This window comes from Pleurodeles waltl, chromosome 3_1, assembly GCF_031143425.1.
Source record: "Pleurodeles waltl isolate 20211129_DDA chromosome 3_1, aPleWal1.hap1.20221129, whole genome shotgun sequence".
In the NCBI taxonomy this organism is placed as follows: domain Eukaryota; kingdom Metazoa; phylum Chordata; class Amphibia; order Caudata; family Salamandridae; genus Pleurodeles; species Pleurodeles waltl.
Window position 1 is genome coordinate 969,010,535 of NC_090440.1, and position 22,611 is coordinate 969,033,145.

The 22,611-nt window shown below is 41.3% G+C and overlaps 1 protein-coding gene across 1 annotated transcript in view; it reads right to left on the reverse strand.

Annotated features, from left to right (window-relative positions):
• The window catches only part of LOC138284835 (pancreatic secretory granule membrane major glycoprotein GP2-like), a 198,540-nt gene that overhangs the window by 120,351 nt on the left and 55,578 nt on the right, over nt 1-22,611 (reverse strand). The window contains exons 4-6 of the mRNA XM_069224024.1: nt 21,879-22,084; nt 16,474-16,616; nt 5,499-5,744 (exon numbers count right to left, since the gene is read on the reverse strand). Of these exons, the coding sequence (XP_069080125.1) occupies nt 5,499-5,744; nt 16,474-16,616; nt 21,879-22,084 (595 nt within the window). The remainder of the gene's footprint in view (nt 1-5,498; nt 5,745-16,473; nt 16,617-21,878; nt 22,085-22,611) is intronic.

Genomic DNA, 22,611 nt, shown 5'->3' on the forward strand with positions numbered 1-22,611 from the left:
TAGCAAGGCAAATGGTTAAAAACATTAATCATACGTCTATCTCTTTAGCCGAGTTATTGCTAGATATATGAGATACTAGAAAAGCTGCAGTGCAAAACAGGGCCGCCATTGACTATTTACAGTTAAAGCACGATCAAGGCTGCGCAGAATTTGAGGGCATGTGCTGCTTTAACTTATCATACCACTCTAAATCTATCCAGTCTCATATTGACCCTTTACACGAATTGGTGAAAGGAGTAAAGTAAGATGTGAACAAAGAGTGGCGGGACTGGTTATGTAACTGTTAACCTGATTTGTAATGATTACGCAATATTTTAAGCAGAATACACATAGTGAGTTGTATTATAATAATGCTATAATGCTGTGTACAATGCATACCTAATCTACTTAAAATGTTTAAACCACAAAGGATTACTTTTAGACCAGTATGTTATGAGAGTCACTTGTCAAAGGGTGGAGTGTAATGCTATCTGTATTTAACCACAGATTCAGTCTTGATCACTGACTCCATTTTGTGCTTAGCTTAGCTTCAAATGCCATCACATCAGTGGCACAAGTATTGATATTGATACATGATAAGAGTGTACAAGAATGAGAACATCTATAGCAGAGAAGGGTACGGCTCTGTCTTGGAAATACACCGTGGGATGTGGCCAATCCTTTGTGTGTGTTTTCAACACTAACCAAGTACAGCCAGCGCTTGAATTTAACAACTTACTTGGAGGGAGGGAGGTTACCAGAACCTTCCTCTTAAGTTTATTTAAAGTATATAAGGTGGGAAACTTGGCCCTGAGGCAAAAGGAACTAATTTCTGAGGGTGGACGCACTGCTCAGAACAAGCCCATTGGGGAGAATTTCTCCTGTCCAGGGTTCCACAGCTTGACATTGGCAAAGACAAGGATGATGTTGGATTCGGTCCCCATGGTGATGTACTTTTAATTCTTAATTGTCTAGATTTACTGTGTGCATGCATAAATATATATATATATATATATATATATATATATATATATATATATATATATATATATATATATATATATATATATTTATTTTTGCTTTGTTTTTTTTTCACTGCATATATATTCATTGTTGAAATATTCTGTTTTCTTTGATTAATATTATTCAACTGGTGTAATTATTTTAGTAGCTGCATGTGTTTTGCTGCATTTAATCGAAATGCTCAGGCTAATATTTTTGTATACTTATGTTTGAACCCTGGGAAGTGCCTTAATAAATTCATTACTCAGACTAAGAGTGCTGCATTCTTTAGCCTTGTTCCCTCTTAGTTTGAAGCAAAGCAGAACACTCCCTCTAGCTGCTATGGAACCATTAGCCCTCCTGATACTAATCTGAACAGAAAAAGAGGCTCAAGTGCAGTAGGAAAGGCTAACTAATGCCACAGATACAGGCAGCCTGGCAGTGCCGTTCCCCTATATATCTATTTAACAGCTCAGGCACCCTGCCCATATTATTAGTACCATCCCGCACCAATATGAAGACATATTCACTTGGAGCAGAAGCTAGTAGAGGCAGGCACTTTGCAGACAGTTCTGTGCTCAGTACCAAAATAAAAACTCGAGCCCATTAGCATGATCCACACTACTTACCTATTGTGTGTTAGAATAGTATTTATTTTAAATATACCAAATATGCTCACATCTGATGCCACTGCTACCTACTCCATGTTGACCCCCACCATGAATTGGGTCTAAAAATATTCTATGAAGCACAGGACTTCGGAAGTTAAGAGATCTCTTTGGTAAAGATCAATTCCTTCAAGAACAGAGATGGCAAATCTTTGTTAGTGATCTGGTTGTAGTACACTCATACAAGCAGCAGGGTTGACATGGTCGAAGTTCCCAGAACCCTCAACTGACTGCTGAATCCTAATGCAGACAGTTCTAACTATATATGAGGAAATAACCAAATTATGTCAAGGATTAGAATATATAGTTAAACAACACTCAATCAATCAAATACTTGTAGAGAGCGACTTATTACGCATGTGGTCTCTAGGCGCTGTTGTGGGTGTCCTGATCATTCGAAGAGCCAGGTCTTGAGACCCTTCCTGAACTGAACTGTTTCTGTGAGGGGGCCTGTCTGAGTTTGAGTGGGAGCGTGTTCCAGGTCTGAGCTGCGAGGTAAGAGAAATATCTGCCTCCAGCTGTGCTCTTCCCAATTCTGGGGATGGTGGCAAGACCGAGTTGGGAGGATCGGAGTTGTCTGGCAGGATATAAAAAGTCAGATGTGGTTGAGGTAGGTCGGTCCGATGTTGTGCAGTGCCTTGTAGGTGTGTGTCAGTAGCTTGAATGTGATTCATTTGTTGACAGGGAGTAGTAGAGGTCTCTGAAGTGGGTAGAGATGTGGTTGTGGTGGGGGGTGTCCAGGATGAGTCGGGCTGCTGCATTTTGGATTCTCTGTAGTCTTGCTTGTAGCTTCTTAGTGATGCTGGTGTAGAGTGTGTTGCCGTTCTCCAGTTTGCTGCTGACAAGTGCATGGGTAACTGTCCTTCTTGTTATGGTGTGGATCCACTTGAAGATCTTCCCAAGGAGATGGAGAGTCTGGAAGCATGACAATAAAATGGCATTGACTTGACGGGTCGTGGATAGCATGGAGTCCAGGATGATGCTCAGGTTATGTGTGTGGTTGGTGGGAGGGGGCGTTACGTAGGGCGGTTGACCACCAGGAGTCATACCAGGATGAGGTGGTGGAGCCCAGTATGAGGATCTCTGTCTTGTCTGAGTTGAGTTTGAGGCAGATTACTTTTATCCAGGTGGCGGCTGCATTCATTCTGTTGTGAAAAATACTCTTGGCGGTTGATGGGCCATCGGTCAGCAAGAGGATTATTTGAGTATCATTTGCATTGCAGACAATGTTTAGGCCATTCTGTCTTCTGATTTTAGCGAGCGGGCCATGAGAATTTTGAAGGGGATCGGACTTAAATAGGAGCCCTGGGGTACTCCGCAGGAGGTTTCTTTGGGTGCCATGGTGGAAGGTGGGAATCTAACACTCTGGGTTCTTCCGGTGAGGAAGGATCAGATCCATTCCAGTGCCTTGCTGCAGATGCCCGCGTTGTGTAGTCTGGTGCATAGTGTAAAGTGGGAGACTGTGTTGAAAGTGGCAGAGGGGTCGAGGAGGATGAGGGAGACCGTGTCTCCGTGGTCCTGTATGGCGCGGATGTCATTGGTGGCTGCGAGGAGGGCCGTTTTGGTGCTGTCTTTGCTCCAGAATCCATACTGGAATGGGGCTAGGATGCGGTTTGCCTCGAGGAACTCAGTTAGTTGCATGTTGAGCAACTGGCAGGCACATATTGGCATTATGATAACTGACAATGTTTGGGATTATTGCAGGACTCGGATTAAACACACGTGGTTCAGTAGCCTCCTCAAATCAATACATTTCGCATAAATCCATGGGACTTAAATTACACCCTTGGCTAATTGCTCATTATGTTCAAAACATATCAACAGTCTGTCATAGATGTAATGTAGAGAATGCAGATTTCTTACATCTTGCATGGTTCTACCACGGAGTTGCAAGATTGAGAAAGAGGGTGTCGGGTTTGAGAATATATGGAACTGTAAGGGTAACTACAAATTAAATGTTTCCTAGAAATTAACTGGCGCCATTACTGGGATACATTATAGATGTCTCAAAATACAGCAAACAATTTATGTCAATTGTCTATGATATTGCTCCTGGCCAAACGCAGAAGTGATATGGGCTCGATGAGTAAACGTTCCCTCACTCCTGACAAACAGACCCTGGACTCGATTTATTGTAAAAAACTGACGTAAACATGTTCCGAAATGTTTCATTCTGCATCTAAGCCACATGAAGTTTGGTGCTCATTAACGTCATACATGATATAGTGATATAGAGAAAATTATTATATGATGATGATAAAGGTGCTAACCAAGCTGCTACAATAGTAAGATAGGAGGACCATTAGAGGCAATGGACTCATTATGATACATGAATGAGGTAGGATACAGCACACATGATGGGCTAAGCTAATGTGATAAATGGACCATTGGAAGCAATAGACTCTCTATGGTATATGAATGAAATAGGAGGTAGCACGCATAATTGCATAATGTAATCTAACAGGATGACCAAGGGATGCAGTAGAACCTTTATGTTATATGACAGGATTAGGAGGTAGCACAAATCATTGGCTACGGTAATGTGATGTTTAGGTGAAGGGTGATTTATTTCAGTAAGATTCAGTCAGAATGAAAATTCATTTTTGGGTGGTATTTTACAATCTATTTAGGAATGTGTGGACAGCATCCTTTTTCTAATGAAAATGTGTCACATTCATAAAAGGATTTCAATAATAGGACTGTGCCAGCAGGTTTCTCACTAGTGAAAAGTCTGCCATTTTCATATTGATGATGCTAACATTATATTTGCTTCACCTAGGCCTTCATCCATGATTCAGGAAATGTTTTACTCTATCACTGCTCCCTTCCTCTTAATTAAGTAATCTATTCCAGAAATCCCAAACCACTCATGGTTGGCACAGGGTGCTTTACATATAGTCATTAAAATAGCAATTTAATATTGATTGGTACAGTACTCCACATTATACACATTATACTACTGACCAGGTGGTCAAGGTTTGTTGTGTTTGAACTTTAGTCACCATTTGTAAATTATGGCTGATGCACAAAATAACAATTTCCATTTAAATTTGTTGCTTATAGGTTTATCTCATGAGGATTTCCTGTAGCACTAATCATACGATAGTAGGTCGGAGTTGGACAACTGAAGCAAAACAAAAAAACTTGAGTTGCTTGAGCTGAAAACTGCTCACAAATGCACTATAATAATGTACACATTACATCACTGAGGGAACATCCTAACACAAATGCCAACTACTAGTAGTCCTGTGAAGAAGGTATAAGTATTTTATGAACAAATTGTCCTCACAAAAATGTTGATTTCATAATAAAGTAGAATTTTGCCCGGCTCAAAGATGGCACAAATTCCATACAAATTGACGTTCAATGTGCAAATTATATACAAAAAGAAGATACAAATCTGCTCAGTATAACCAAGCAACAGGGATATTAATAGTATATAATCACTAACCAGGCCCTGAAATGCCCATCAATTAAACATGGCCCCAAGAGAAACCTATTTTTCACTGAACCCTCTAACAAAAGCTGTAATGTTATTTCCCTTAGCTGCATAGCAAACCACTTGGACAAATATAAGGCATGGCAGAGAACAAATATGTTATTAGTACTAACCTGGACGAACATATCACACTCACTTCTGGCTGCCCAACTCAAATTACATTGATTCTATCTTGACTCTATCGTTTATACAAGAAAACATCAATACTCCATTATTTTAGCCACTTTGTACAAGGGCTGACACGTCCTAGTCAAATACATGGTATGACCTACTAGCTGGTCATTTTGAGGCACTGCTTTCTCATGCATTATCTTATAGAAAATACACAGAAATGAATGCACTGCACATACCCTTCTGTAATCAGATTGTATCTAGGAACGGAGCTGAGATTCGCAACTGGAGCGGCAAATAGTGACGTCACCAGCATGGAGAAATGGTTCTCGTCCAGATCTGGCACTTCCACACTGAGGAACACCTTGTCTCCCACGTAGAGAAGATCTGATGACTTCACAGGATCTTGCAGAACTAAATCTCTATACAGAGACATCTGTGCTGAGAAACTTCCAAAGCCTTTCAGTTGATTTGAGATTGAAGTGCTACAAGAATGGAAAAAAGTGTATGATTCAGCAAACACCAATTGTGAAAACTGCAGACGGTCGAACTTTGCAAATGGTTAATCACCATAAACCTCAGTATTCTTCAACATTATTATTGCAATCAATTCTAAACGTAGGTATCTCATAATGACCACAGCTTTCTACAAAAGGTCCATAACCGTTCCTCCTCTCAAAAGTGCAGACTACACTGTCAAGCTTTGCCGGCAGCTTTCTATGGAAATCCTACCACAATTATTCTGTAGGTGAGTGAATTGAATTTCATCCCAAATAAATTGATTTTCTATGCTAAAATACCATATTCATCTGGGCTATATGCATGTATAAGCAGGCAAAAGCAGAGATGTCCACTTCTTGGAATTCCCAGTGAGGCCTAATTTCCCCTCATTCAGTACTGATGTCTATTGTGCTGTAACACTGTCACTTCCCAGCAACTTTTATAAATAAGGTATGTCAATCTAGGCTTCTTCTGTACTTCGTCTCCCTCTCAGATCAACACTTCCTTTACATTCAACACATTCCTTCTTACCCAGCGGCTCCTGCACACAGGAATTGACTCTTCCCAGCCTATCCACTCTGCCAGGATAGGAGGGGTTGGCTTCTAGAAAACGAAAGAATCTGCACACAGCTTTGGATGCAAGATGCTGACTCCTTTGAAATGATGGGCCAGCCTCAATCAGGGACAGAAGGGGCCTAGATTTGCCCTGGGATTTAAGGCACATAACTTCTACAAAGGAGTAAAGAAACATTGGTACTCCCGAGAAGGAAGGTTCATAACATCTGTAGTACAGCTTTCCTCAGTGAAGAAAAGTGATGTGGAATCTCCCTTGGATAAGGAAACGTAGCTTCTTTCATTAGATGGAAGAGGCGTTAGCTTATGTTCCTAGGTCAACGATTCAGTCCACCTAGTTACGTATTCACTCCTTTCTTTCGTAAACTAATTGCACTTCATACTTTTCCTTCCGGTGTCTTTGTTGCAGAGATGCCAACTCTGTAACAGCCTTATACGAAATCAGTGTTTTGCTTTGTTTCTCCAGGTCTCACATTATCTTAAATTATATTAAGAATTATTATGCTACATACTGATCTGGTGTGAGCAGTTAGTATACTTTAACTTATCTGAAAATGTGTGAGCCACGTGCTATCCTGCATCACAGAAAACAAATTGCACCATAGAAAACATTAGAAATTGGAACCAATGTCTCCCCTACTGCTTAGCCAATAGCTATCTGACATGCACAAGTATACTGCACTTCTATGAAAATTAGTGGTTTCTGGTCACATACTTTGCAGGCACGAAGAGAACGGAGCCCAGCAAATAATTACCAGGAAATTCACAAAAGTCCTTTCGAGAGTAGGCAGGTAACACTCGCAAGCAGGTTGCAGTGTACATATTTTTGAGTCACTTCAGCCTCCAGATTACACTGCTTGGAGGAAACAGTTATGTTGAGTGAGTTTCAAAGCCTGCATGCAGGAGTGGGATGTGGACTCACCAATAGGCTGTTTCAGCCTGCCCCAACAGGGTGAATCTAAGGTCAATTGTTGTGAGATGCCATGTTGTTTCTAAGCCCTTTTAACCTTAAAGTGAGTAGGGGTGGGTGTAACTTGTGGAGGTACATAAAAACTCAGTGAGAATCTGTGGCATTTCAGCAACAGATGGAAAATATGCATGTTGCGCTGACAGCACTGCAATTTAGCACCAGTAGCATATGCAGCACTGAAAGAGCAGTGCAAAAGGCACCATGCGGTGCGCAACAGTGCACGGCCATTCGAATTGATTTTGCTGCCGCTCGAGTAGAAAATCTACCAAAACTGCATGAAAAGCAGCCATATCACCGCAACCACTCACGACTGTTAGAAAATGGTGCTAGGGGATGTCAAATGTGACTTGCGCTCACATTTCTGGAGCCTTACGGGGAAAAATAATGCCACACAGTGATTAGCAGTATTTAGCTGCAACTCTATGTTACAAGAGTAATGTAGAGTCTCCAAATTCCGCCAATTCTATGGGTGGGATGAAACATTCTGCACACTCATAACAGGGAGACATCAGTCACTCATAGTCCAACGAAGTTGTCCGTTTTCTGTAGAAGTAACAGCAACAACATTCAAAAAAGCCAAATGAGGGGAGAGTGAGGTTAGCTTTAGTGAAGCAGCTACCATAAGGGCTGGTCAAGCCTTTCTCTGCAATCAGTGCCTGATTCCAAGATCAGTTGCCTTGCTACTCAGTGCACAAAATGGTCTCCCAGTAACACTGTACCTCGCCTGCAGCTTGGCAGTCACTATCGAGTGTTTGAAGAGGGATCAAGTTCTGGATAATAGACATTCTTCGTAGAGGCTAATGCTGTGCACTCACATAATATTGAGGCTACTGTAACCTTGGTTCATGTCATAACTGATCTAGTGTTTTTTATGAGAATAATCATATGTTCACGTTAAGGAAAAATGCACGACTGCCGTGACTGTCGCTCCCCGGAGGATAATTCATTGAGAAATTAATTTGCCAATAAAAAAATACCCATAACTCTTGCAGGATCAACTAAGAATACAGAGGGTAAATGTGTTGATTAACTTAAGAATACGTTAATGACTTGAACAAATGGTATATCATTAGTGGAATAAATTTAAATCTGATTTTAAGGAAAATACGAGCAAAAATGCACGACTTGCATGAAGGCACATTAATGACTTAAAAGATGCCACATTTATGTCATATACAGCCACACATTCTTGGTTTATATGAAAAGATTGTAACTTCATTAAATTAAATCTGTTTATTTTGGAAACAACATGTCCATCAACCCCTTAACTCTCTGTACTTAGTAATAAGTAGAAACTGTTGTCAAGACCCTTCATTTTTAAGTGTTTTTGCTCTATCAAGTAAATCACATTGTACATAAACAAGTATAATAAAATATTACAAAAGGAGGACCTTAATCCCAAACTATTATTTCACGATTAGCAAGAGCAGCTTTGGCCAATTCTGCCTTCTTATAAATTGCTTCCATTTATAGATGTTTATCAAAACGTATTCAGAAAAAGTACACTAAGCATGTGAAGAGACATATGATAAGGGCTTACACGGGTTACATTCTTGCTTAGAGACAATCACACATATATAAATCGTTGCTGATCTATAACATAAGGTGCCATTTGCAGGAGTGCACAGCGCAATAAAATCCTACAAAGAGAGGCCCTTTCAGCAATATCTTTAGTAAAGTCCATACATGTCGAACAGGCATCCATAAGCAATCAGCACATAAAAAATAATTTCACAAAATAGTGTTGCTGGAAAGAAGTGCCAGATGGTGTTGGGGCAGAAGTGGGGTTCAAAAGCTCTAAGGCGTGTTTGTCGGCCAATGAAAGTCAGAAGAACTCTTACCTGATGGTTGGAGGACCTACCTGGGGATCTGGAAGTGGTGAAGGAGTAGGCCGAGATTGCAATACTGGCTGTGGTGGTAAAGTAGGAGGGTATCTCTGGGACATGGTGCCTGGACACAGCGCCTCACACCCCTCCCCCATGGCTGTTGAGAAAACCAACATCACCACAGTGCTTATGAGGTGCTGTACAGCAGAGAGCCTTACAGCATGGCAAGAAGCACCCAAGAGCAGAGTCCACTGTGTTCCTGGATCACGCAGGGGCAATGCTGGAAAAGAGAAATGCCTGCAATATTGAGATTGCAGAGTTTGTCGATCAATGAGTCTAAGGTGCCAGCCACAGTATCTGCCTCATCTGGCAGAGACTGGGAATGGGGAGGCCACAGACAGAGCTTATGACAAATGAAGGTGGCACTGTAACTGGTGCCAAGCACCATGCAGGGTACAGTGCCTTTCTGTGAGGATAGCCAATGCAGGCACTCTAGGGCAGTGAACAGCCTGAATGAAATAGAAAATGCGAGATGGACGTGGACTGAGTTAAGGGCTACAATCAACTGAGACATTTAGATGGCTGATGACAGATATGCCTGAGTAGCAAATGGTGAGCACCCCTGGCTTACTTGTTAGAGGGCAGTGACTGCTCAATTGTTTTCTATTTTCCAGTATCAATTTCACAGTCATCCAGAACACCATAATAATGCAAACCTATATCGATTGTAAAACATCAACTGTTAAGTGCACAACTTTAACAAGGGAGGCTCTTCAAAGTGAAGCTAAAAATGGAAGCTCACAAAGGATGATCTATTGTCTAGCAGGCCTTTAGGGTGGATTCAGCAAATCACTGGCACATGGTCTAGCTCAACGTAGATCCAACTTGGGGAATAAAACCATTGAACTGAAAAATTACATGCAGAGCCTAAGCTCCTGGATGCGAGAGGCAGAACAGATGATTCAATTAATGTCAGATAACAGCTAGGTGTGACAAACTCATTTGTGACACTGATAGCACAGCTCAAACCAGTGCTTATTTCGAGACAGTGGTTTTCAGTGCTCAGCACCAGCACTAAATTGTCAACACCAGCACTTATGACAGTCTGCTGCATGGTGGCGCTGTTTGTCTAATTTAGAGAGACACCAAAAGTTGTCAAATAATTCAATATTTAATACAAATGACTAATACCTGCCGCCCAATCCATTTTTGTATCTTTGGAAGGCCTTCTATATTCTGATTTGTCACGCTTGCAGGATTGTGCTCATTAGTACTTCTGCTAGTACTGTCATTGGCAGCGCTGGCAGGGGCAATGGGATGGCCCAAGCTGTAGTAGCCTCCTGATGAGGGCCTTGGCTATCATTTCTTTTTTTTTTACAAATTAAGCACCAAGTCAAACTTTTCACTGAGAAACCTAAGGGTTGGGAAACAGTTTGAATTGAAACAACATCACTACTAAGGAGCTGAAGGAGGAAGCAGAAAAGGAGAATATCACTGTCTGTGTTTTGATCAGCTTCAGAAAAGCACTGAAGAAAGATGACTCTTTTACGATCAGTGTTAGGTGTGCAGAGTAAGAAAGAAATCTAATAAAACCACTGACTACTCATGAGACATTGTGGTAAGGCGCTCCTCCTAACCGTATAAAGAAGTGAATTCTTGAAGCAGCAATATAACAAAAATGAATATTTTCTTAGAGGAGTAAGGTGCAAACCTTTCAACACCTCACCGCTGTGAAGTTGCTGAAGCGAGAGCTTATTGCCCATGGGTAACCACTCATGGACAAGCAGTTACAATAGAAATGGGCCTTCCAAGGGGGTCTGTAATTTAGATGGAGGAAGCAGAAATTGCAATCACGTATGAACTTGAAAAAGAAGACACTAGGCATCATTAATGAGCATGAGTAAGACAATGGCACTAACTAAAGACGCAAGCTGAGAGATCATCGATGGGTTGCGGGTGGGTCTATATGTCACTGGAGACTGACAGGCACTCATATTAAACGACAAGAAGATATAGCAAAAGATACAACATATTATGTTACGAACCTGGACACATGAAAATTAAGCTGTTTGAACTGTCAGGCATTTTATTGAAACAATTAAATGCCCCCAATGCAGCTTAGGTGACATCTCTGTTGAATGACCACAGTGCACATTTCAAAAGAACATGTATACCGTTCAATGATCGTCCAACAAAGATAGACAAGTTACAGATGGCAGATAACTTATTCACCACTAAATGACATGGGAAGCTCATCAGGGCTGTGTAGGCTACGGTTTGCTCAGAATGACTTGGTGGAAGCACAAGACTGACTGCCTATGCTCCATGGATTCTGAAACTTCTTTAGATATTGAAGTGTTTCAAGCTGTTTCCCTGCCCGCATTCTGTGCCTGACATCACACCTGGGTGGGACTACATTCCCCACACTCCATGGTGCCAAGAAGGGACTGGCCTCACAACGCACTAAAAGCATTCCAGGGATCCCACTGCATGGGAGTTCCAAGCTGTTTCTCTGCTCGCGTTCTGTGCCCGACATCGCCTCTGGGGTGAGACTATGTCCCCAGACTCCATGATGGCAACAAGGGGCTGGCCTGACAATGTGCTAAAAGTGCTCTGGGGATCCCACTGTGTGGGACGCACGTGGGACGTGTCCAGGTGAAGACTGGGACAAGAACGGGCTTGTTGGTACTCCTCTGCTTCTGGGCTGGTCCTACCCTCTTTGGGAGTACAGAAGGGTGTGAACTTTGGCAGTACAGAGAGGGAGCATTGGAGGTAGGCACCATTTTAACCCTAATATGGTTAACTGCAAAGCTGCCAGAGTGGCTCCGGGTGAAAATGCCACCCCACGTGGAACAGTGACAATTGACAGTATGCTCGAGAGGGCAGTGGGGATAATTTCAACTGAAATTGCATTGACTGAGCATAGACTTTCTTTGGCACATTGCCCTGGGATAAAATAATTCAGGGCTTGCATCTATCCCAAGTTTAGCACTCTTTGCCCCCCCACACCAAAAGTCAGGCTTGCGGAGTCAACCAGTGACCACAGCTCAATGAGCCTAAATGCAGATACTGAGTCAGAGCCACTGACTATCCCTAAGACCCAGTCACAAAGAAGAACAGCCACCAAGAGGAGGAAGCCGGCGGGAAAAGCCCCTGCAACAGAAAAGGAAAACAAAAGATCGGCAACAGGGCCAACTTCCCCTTGGCTCCAAGCCCAGAATCAGTCCCAGCTAGTCTAGACATGTGACGCTGTGACTTTGGACTTTATAAACTATGATGTTTTATATGATAAAATTAGTAGCATTTTAGAGGTGAAATTGAAACCAATTCTGGAGCGCCTCGAGCGCTGAGTGGCAGATTTACTTTAAGTGCCTACCAGCACTTTTTATGTGAATGCTTCCTCACAGCAAGTAAGTAAAACCGTTAAATGCACTAGGGATAATAACACACAGGAATCTACGAGGGCCTCAGAAGCAGTGTGGAAAGGTTGCCAAACCTCCGCTCACCCTGTAGCATCTGAGCCCATGGATGAACCCTGTAATACCATGAAGGTAGCTACAAAAAAATAGAGGACTACCTGAGGGCAGAGAAATTAGTGCAGATCCCTCTGAAGTAAGCCCAATCCCTTACAAAGAGATACTGAATTTGCCCCTCACAGCTTGACCCTATGCCCTGGTTTTTGCAGGAGTGCCCCCTCTCAGACTTGGCCAAACAGAATCATGGGTGAAGCTTCGCAATAGAACTGCTCACAGACTGGGCAACCCCTAAATACATTAACCCATGGGGTACAAATGATATTATTATGGTGCAGAGGTTGGGTTGGGTGGGATGCTCAAGAAAGGATATTAGTGGGGATTGCATCATGGTAAACCTTCGTAATTCCTCCTGGGTGAGGCATATTCTGAAGGATGAAGAGGCAAGTAACTGTAATGGCTCTAGAACTATACCGCTCCCCTAGGCTATTTTTATAAGCCAAAAGCGCTGAATGTCTCTCCAGGTACCTCTGACTCACTAAATCTTGGGTCCCTGCTGGTTCATCAGAATCCAGAGATACCCAGAATCTCCCTTCCCTCCTTTACACAGATGATGCCATGCTGTTGGCACGAAAGCCAAAAGTCCTGGTTCTGCTGGTGCATGCCTTTGTGAATTTCATGGAAACCCTGGATCTACAAACTAATTTTGCCAAATCCCATATCATGGCATGTCTCCTGAATAGTAAGCAGTTAGCAACCCTTTCTGTAGGCACTAACAGTTTAAGATGCACCAGCACCTTTTTCCTATTTGGAGCTCACCTTTGCTGTTTCAGGGTCCTGAGGTAGGTCTAGGCTGTCTAGGAAAGTTAGCTTACTATGTAATCTACCCCAGCTGCCTGAAGGAGGCACTCTTAGCCCCTGCTGCATATTTACAAAACTCAATGCACACCTGTTGCAACATATGGAGCTGGGATATGGGGTACTTCCTATTGTGATGCTATTCAGATTGAAGAGGACAGGTTTTGTAGGAAGGTGTTGTCAGTCCCTATATCATCTTCTTATGTGAACTGCCACCAAGAACTGGGTTTACAATATAGAAGGCTATATTACAGTACACCCTTCATTACTGTGGTTAGTAGTATGGGGAAGTACAGAGGCCACTTTAACCACGGATATGATCAGGGACTGTCTTTCACTGGTGTGAAAGGGGACATCAAATCCCATTGTTAGCAGGTGTGGAAAGATTGGTGAACAACATGTTTTCACAGACCCTGAAAATATTGCGAATGTAAAAATAAAATTGTGCAGCAAACCCTGTTTAATTTTGACGGTTCCACAAGACTGAATGAGGATGGGGGAAGTCAACTATGGCATCCTATCTGAATATGGTTGCAGGCATCCCCCCTATTGGCTGCCTCTTTACAGTGAGAGGGTGCTGGGAACGAAGTTTGCTGTTTCAGTTTAGGGTTGGCACACGAAAGTACTTATTATGCTTTCCACTGGACTTCCAAATGAACATTGAAGCATGCCCCTGTGATGGGAGCTCTGGTCAGTCATGCAGCACTGCACACTTTTTTGTAAAGTCTACTCAAGATACACGAAGCACTTTTTACTTCCACTTTTGAGGTCGCCTTTAGGTTCCTGTTCCAAATGTTGGATGCCGAGACAAGTCTATATCCAGGCTCTTTAACCAAAGCAGCTGTTCCGGCTCGTCCTACCATGCTCTCTGATTAAGATGGCCCTGTTGAAATTGTAGTGATTATATATGCTGTCATAGGATATGTTTTATTTTGTGTGTGATGAATTGTGTTTTATCTGGTATTTTAAGTTTTTATCCGTTCTAATGCGATGGTTTCTTTTATGGATATTTGATTATCAGAGTAAAGATGTTTTGATTTAACTTGACTAACTTATTCACCTTAAGGCCCCAGACCTTCACTACTCTTCATAAACCCATGGTCAGCATGCAAAGACACCTTATCCATGGCTAATGGAATGGACATTAACAACTGAGTCCTGCTCACAAACAGGAACTAATGCGCTAATGGGGAGAAGGGGTAGGATGGCAGGGAAGGGCAAGTTTACATTTTCTTCCCATTCTAAAAATGTGAAATTATGGGGCACATCCAATCTGAAGTGTGTTGTGCGTTGTTCTCTGACAGTGTAACAGATAATGTATGTCTTATTCTCGGACCTCTTATCTCCTAATAAATGTGTGATGTTAACAAAAATAACTTCACAGATGATAAACGCATTACATCACCCAAATGGAACTATTTATGTTGAGGTTATTTTCTCTAGATGTTACTCTGTTTCTCCAGACCAGACCTTGAAAATTCACATTGTCAGAGCACAAGCTAAATTTAAGTACGGCTTTTAAGATTTTGCTCAGTACATTCTTTCGTTATCCAGCTCTGATGACTCACATAATAGGCTGATCTAGAGTCTGCCCAAACACAATGTAAAACCAGTTTAAGAAGTGTGTTCCGAATATGGTCTTTTGATGACAAATATAATGCATGATTAAAAGGTAATAGGTTTTGCAGCTGCACACTATTGACGCTGCTGGATTTAGCCAACATTTTGCCCAGAATAAGATGAGCTTAAGGGCAGTTTGCTGGGCTATACAATTGATCCTTACTTCATATTTCAGCATCAGCAAAGGAGTAGGTTTAGGCATTCTTTTTAAAGAAAACATTTTAGGGGTGATCCAGACACCACACTCCTACAAACACTCAGAGCACTGCTCCATGTAATGCCTCACCTTGAATTTTGGCACAGAATACTCTGAGAGGAGCAGATGAAGTACCACCAGCCTGTCTTTCCTTATGGATCAGTAAAATATTATCACATTTAGTAGGATGTAACCTCTTGCTTTCTGGGCAGACCATCTTTTTAAGTGAATATAATTCATGTCGAAATAGTGAAATCTACGTGTATCCATCCTATCTGAATCCTAACTATCGGCATAAGTCTCATCTACCATTATAATTTAGTATTTTGCATTTTTTCTTGTTCATATCAGGTTTATAGTTTTTATGACAATACCGGATATCACATTCAAGATAAATTAACTGGTACCGAAATTACTGTACTTTCCAGGATCTCTTGAAATAACAGCAAACCAATAAATCATGAATTCAATATCACTCCTTTGATAGAATTCCAACCCTCTTGTGGTGGGCTGGGTCATTTGAATTGCTGATTAGAATGCCACTTTGTGGACATTTGTAGCAAATTCCACTACATTTACATCAATTTGGTGGCAAATTTCATAATGATGTACTACCATGCATTTACTTTTAATACTTATCTATGTGCAAGTCGTCAAATTTGAGTATCCTTTACTATATAAATATTTTTCCAAAAAATAATTGTGTGTGTGAATTGCGATCATTCAATTTACTTGTGATGTAACATACACTGTAGTCAGTTGCTGAGGACCACATCATCTGTTTAAGGCCCTCTGCCCAAAGTGTAAGCCTAAGTCACAGGCAACAGCATGTAACGAGGGAAAGGGCTTTTAACAACTGGGATAACCAAAGGCAGAAAGGGATAGAATGGTATTAGAAGATTCCAACCAACAAGTATGGAATGTTCTAAATTAAACAGAGAGAAACAGAAATCAACCATTTTAATTAGCTATGGATGTAAGGTCTACACTGGCCATTATTGATCCTCTGCTTATGTATCTTTAATAGGGCTCACAACATTCCAGTAATAATTCACTTGCTTATTTAAAGGTGCTACCTGCCACAGTTTTGTCTAGCTGTGAAAATAATAAATGTTTTGATGACAAAATATTGCAGGGTATATACCAAGAGCAAGCAGTGTCTCATGGGCACAATCACCTGTATCTGAAGATACTTACAGGAGCATTGGCACAAATATAGTTTGCTCGCTAGTGTTCCAGCTACTGTCATATGTGCAGGAGATGTTCACAGTTTGGCTGAACCCTGTCACATAGGTTGCAATTGTGAGGGTGTTGGAGACGGTTACATGGGTCCCATTTTCCTGAAAAGAAGCACAAGTGTTAGTAAATTGTGAATCATGGTCCCCGTTTTCTCTTCAAAACTAAGCTTGGCACATTGCTGGACCAACCACCACAAGTCTGGAATCAGTGACCATCTACAAATGTACAGCACAACAACTTAAACACTACTACACGATTCCCACCTTAGGTATATCGGAAGACCAGAGACATAAGCGTACAAGAATGCATTCTATAAACACTGCATATATACTAGAAGACTGACCAATAGAGCGCCTTCTACATACCTCCTATAGCTCAAATCTCTTTGAGAGCAAGTCTCAATAGAAGGTACCCCATTCTCACCTTTATGCTAGTCCTTCTTTAGTCAAGGATGAAAACTGAGTCAGCTGATGGTAAAGAACGTGTCCGCTAGCTAAAAAATGCTGGAATAAACTGATTGTACCCGAGTTTTCAGATAAAAAGACACATTAAAAGTTGATCAACATGCTCAGGGCCTGATTATGATCTCATCAGTTAATTCTGACCCAGGAGTAAACCCCTGTTTACATATGGGTCGGAATTACAAGTGTGAAGGTTTTTAACACATCCCATAATTTTCGGAAGCGTTAAATAAGTCAGACTTGATTACATTTCGGGAGTTCGAACCTGCCAAACTTTAACGGGGGGGAAAGCGTGCAGTATTTACTGTAGCATGCGGATTTTGGTGCCTTAAACACCAAAATCTGCATGTTATTCCCTAACAATTCATAATAGGTATTATTTATCACACCCGTTAAACAACGTACCCCGTAGCATCATTATTTATTAGGTGTGATAAATAGCACCTAAACTGGTAATCAGGCCCATAATATGTAAATATAATTCAGAAGTGCTGGCCATTCAGGAAATATGCATCATTTTCTTTATACACTGAAAATATTATTTTACAAATTTCTTGTAATTTCCATTCTGCTGCCTTGTTCTTTGGTTCCCCTTTTGTCCCACATGATGTCTCCTGATCCCGCCGTGCTCCATCCATATGGGGAGAGGGGTCACGTCCCATTACCTTTTTCTGGAAAATAACAGTGTGTGTCAGCTGACAAACACTCTTCTTCTTCAGGTCAAGCAGCCAGAAGCTAGACATCTGCTAAATTTGCAGGCTCCTGGCTGCCTACACTGGACTTTGCCAGTCTGAGGATTTCAAAGTGTTGTGGGTGTGACCTCCTCAACCTGGCACCTGGCAAAAGTGCTCCAAAGCCCTCCCCCTGACGAGGGGGAGCTCACTGGTTGCCTCGGACATGGGTCCTTCAGTTTGAAGCCCTGAAGTACCCAGCGTCAAGTGCCACCTCATCACAGAGTGGGGTCAGCAAGTTTCACTGACTCCATCCCACTCTGTGACGAGAGAGAGACTGTTGCCTCTCCTCAATAGCTGCGAAGGCTGCAGTCTCAACCTTTCTGGAACCTCTGAGGCTTTCTGCTCTCTGAGCTGCAGCGCATGTAAGTTTTATGTTTTTGAATTTTTGGTGCATGCAATTATGTATAAATGTGTGAATTTGCTGTGAGTGAGTATTGTGAATGGGTGTGTGTGTGTGCATTTGTGGATGTATTAGTGTGAGTGAGTGCATTTGTGTGCATGTGTGACCTACCTCTCTTCCTCAGTCTTCTCCATTTGTGTGTTTTTCCCTCTCGTATTCTCTGGAAATGTCTGATGAGGAAAAATAGGTACAATTCCCCAAAAATGGATGCCAGTAGCCCCCACATGCAACCACCAGCTCAAATTAAGCACAGCTGGAAATGAATGTAAGTAACTTGAGTTCTAGCCTTTTACTCTACGTCAATTCTATCATAATTCTGATCTTCTGGAAACAGTGCAAAAGAGATGGTTTGTTACAATAGCGGTGATGTGACCAAATTAATAAGATGGCGAGAGTGTAACCTACTGCTTATTTTGGAGACATGGTGCATTAGTTCAGTTGGAAGTAAAGCAGTTTAGTGGTGTCATTGGAAGTGATGTGGTCCCGTTGTTGCAGTGGAGATGTGGCTTACAAATTACATAGCAAATTTAATCTAGTTGTTGCGTTGGGCTACAATGGGAAAGATTTGTACTTCCTAATTGGGTGATGTTGTCTAGCTGTTAAGTTGAAGATGTGTTATGGTGGTTAAGCTGAAGAGGAGTTGGTCTAGCTGCTAATTTGAAGGTCATGTGGTCTTAAGGTGTAGGTGACTGTGCCCATTGCTTATATTGGAGGTGATGCTGTCCAGTGGTGAAATTAAAGATGATGTGATCCGATGGTACTTTTGTTAGATACTTCACCTAGAGGGTAAATTGGGGGAGGTGTGCCCTAGGATTGAGCTGGAGAAATTGTGGTCTACTGGGTACTTTTCCAACTGTGACACTAGACATTATGATCTTATGTTTATGAGAATCAAATGAGCCAGTAAAAAGCACATATGTCACATAATGACCTAATTTTCTTATTTCCTAAACAAGGAAGAGACTAGAACTAGGCATACATAATTATTAAGCACATTAATTTGGCATGTGAGAGTTTCAGAGGCTGAAAGGGGTTTTGTGTCTCTCAACACTTGCTGTCCCGGCCAAATACCTAGGTGTGCCATGTTAGGGGACTGGTTCTGCTCACTTTAAATAGACAGGAGACTAAAGGGCCTTTATGAAATCTAATCTGATTCAAATTCTCCCAAATGTTATCCACTTTGGGAAAGTGATAAAAAAAAAACTTTTCATTCACTAGATCACAGGTGAAGTTTTTGGTCCATTTTATCAGTTCTGGTACAATTCTTCTTTTTACCAAGTGACACTATACAACAACAGGGTGCAGCAGGCCCATAGGAAATGCATTAATCCCTATAAGGTCCCAACCATCCAAGAATAAAATATTCAGGTATCTATAGTGTGCAACTCCACCAAAGCACCTGCTGCAAAGGAGCTCAATAGGTTATAAAAACCTAATAATGAAAACTGCATTGGCGGTGCACCACTTTGTTAGCAATTATTGAATCAAATACTTTGTTAGCAATTATTGATACCAAGTATCATAGTGTGAAGTTGCCTCTTGACCGACTTGATTCCTTCATGCAATCCTAGGCTACTAACAGACAACACTTTGCATGCCAGAATATTTGAACCGATCCTTAAATTGTTAAGCAAAACATGACTAGTGCAGAATGTGTTAAAAATAAAAAAGTCAGGAGTCATAAATGATACAACACATGAGATGGAGGTACATGGCAGCCAAGCGATTTTCAAATGTTTCCTAATTAGATTACAGCTCCAATATATGAACTACTTCACAGAATGCGCCGTAAAAATGTCCAACTAAATCCATCAAAATTCTGTCTCGCTTTTTGTGCCAGTAGGCAGTTATAGTTAGGACCTAGTTAATAAATAAAACATATGTATGTATATCTAGAGACACAGATCGATCATGCCCTCGCCATGCACTGCTAATTACTCCACATATTACATCAATCATGACATCGTCTATGACATCATTGATAATATCACTGCAACGTTTGCAAAAAGATTGTTGATGAGAGAACTCTGCATGCGGGGGTGCGAGATATACGCATGCTACAGTAGTGTGCACCCACTTTTTGCACCACCGGGGCACTATGGTATTACAGAAGGGGCTGCAGATGCTCATGCGACCCCCTTCTGTAAGACTGATAGCGCTGGAGCTCATGAAGCTGTATTCAGAGGTGAGTTTGTGGCTGCACTGGAGCCAGCATAATCATTCTAAGAGAGTGTACTGCCTCTGCACCATGGCACACTTGCTTATAGGTGAGTCATGGTGCAAGCAAGGACAGTGCACCCAATATGTAATACTGGCCCTCGTCTGCATTTCAAGTTCTCTAATGAGTTTGATTTTCTCCAGCACCTCTAAGATCCTGTACCTTATTACTGTAGGAAGATGACTTTTGAACCATTTGTTTGCTTAGCAGCTGGTAGAAGTTTATTTCTTTTGATTGAATTTTTCACAGTGTCAGTAGTCTGAGTCAGACAAGAAGGTAACGCTCCAACCCCCACTTTTTTTTTTACAGATTTCACATTGCATTCCACATTCACTGCAATTATTATTTTTATACCAAAATGTAACAAGAAACCATATCTGTGCAAAAGTTGATCAATAGAAGGTGTCCTAAACTTGCTGAGCTATGTAGTAAACAATGATCCAAGAGATATAAGTAAAGTCAGATTATCTGCTCCCCCTCCCCAGTTCCAGTACTTGTTTAGTGTATCCTTGAAGTAGTAGTAGGGGAGGCTTCAGGGGCATTCCTTAAAATTATTTAATGCCAATATGAATACCCCTACAAAGATCACCAAACATCTATCAAACACTGAGCAATCAGAGATCCACAGGGCTCAGCATATTTAAACAGCTCCAGGGTGAGGATATTTAAAGAGATGTGAAAAACTATATTTTGCTATTTGGCCACTATCCCTCACCACAGCAACAGTGATAATATTATGCATTTTCTTTGCAATCTTGTGCCATTGTGTGGTCTCTTGTGGTGGTAGTTCAATACAGCTGCCTACAATATCCTTAATGTAGTACCCTTCCAGAACATCAAGGACTTGGGCTTCTTTAATACCCAATCCAGCAAAGAAAAACAGGCAAATACTAAGAAGACAGATTGTTTTGTGTCAAGGAGTCTCAGCTTTGATGATCCGTTTTCAACAAAGCAAAATATCTACATATGCCCTTTTGACTGCAGATACATTTGCTTGTCCTAGTAATTATTGGGTGTCTTTCCATGTTAAATTCTGGCAAGTAGGCCTACCAGAGGGTGCAGATGGGGTCTAATTATTGGGCGTGATAAACTCAGCATAATTTACAATTCCGATCCCTGTGCAAACGTGGATTTTCTCAGGATTCTCAGTGTTCCAGCCCACTAGTAAGTTAGGCCATGGAGGCTATTCAAGTCTGGAAAACATATCAATTAGACCATCTGCCAACACCTCATCTATGAATTGAAATCATGTGCCTGTAGATTTTAGGAAAATTAATTTAAACCTTGCACTTTGCTGGGAGAATTATTTATATGCTTTGATGTCACAGCTGACACATACACCAAGAGGTTAACCACCCATAAAGTGGCTCCTGAATCATTACAAATCCAATGCACATTTGTGTTACCATGCAATATAATAAGATTTTGTAACCCTTTGATTTTTGAGTTATATTTCATCAAATACCACATAAAGCCAAGACTGTATTTTAAGGACTGGTTTCTTATTCCCTAGTACTTGCTTTCTGTTTTAAATCCCTTCACTGTCTCACCGATAAAATGTTGCCACATGATTCATTCGTGCTTGTAGTGCGGAGTAGGACCAAGGCCTGAGGTCCATTGATACTTATTTCTCCTTGGCAGTCACGATCCGTGAGGTGTAAGGTGTTGGGGTCGTACATGTCTTTCTCCAGCTGGCATGTGGTCAGGACTGCTTCCATAAAATCAGCATAGCAATTAATCAAAAGGCTGAAACCACCTGAAAGCAAGACAAATGTCCTTGTGAAGAACAAAAAGGGGTATGCAAAGTTGTGAAGATTTTATAAAGTGAAAAGATTCCATCAGAAATTATAAATAATCAATGCATTTACAAAACAAATGAATCCGAATTGTGTATTCTTTTACTGGAAGTGTAGAAAATCAGCAGTGTTTCACATTTTTGAGCCACATTTCTAATTAGACACTCTAGGTTTCTAAGATTGTAATCATGATGTATTTGGGTAAGGATTCAATTCCAGTCACAACAGAGCTCAAGATTTTCATTTAGTTTTAGAACTAGAACACCAGAAAGTGCTGTACTTAGAATGTTAGAGCAGCGGGATGTTAGAGCAGCGGGATGGTGGAAGCATGTAAGAATATGTCTGCAGAGACTTGGAAACGGGTTAAAGGTGGAGCTCAGGAGTTACAGGTCAAGGGGAAACTAGCACTGGAAATGTTCTGGATCTATAAAGTTAGCCAAGAACAACTTGCCAAACAACTTTGGTATATTGTAAGGTTTTTGCCTCT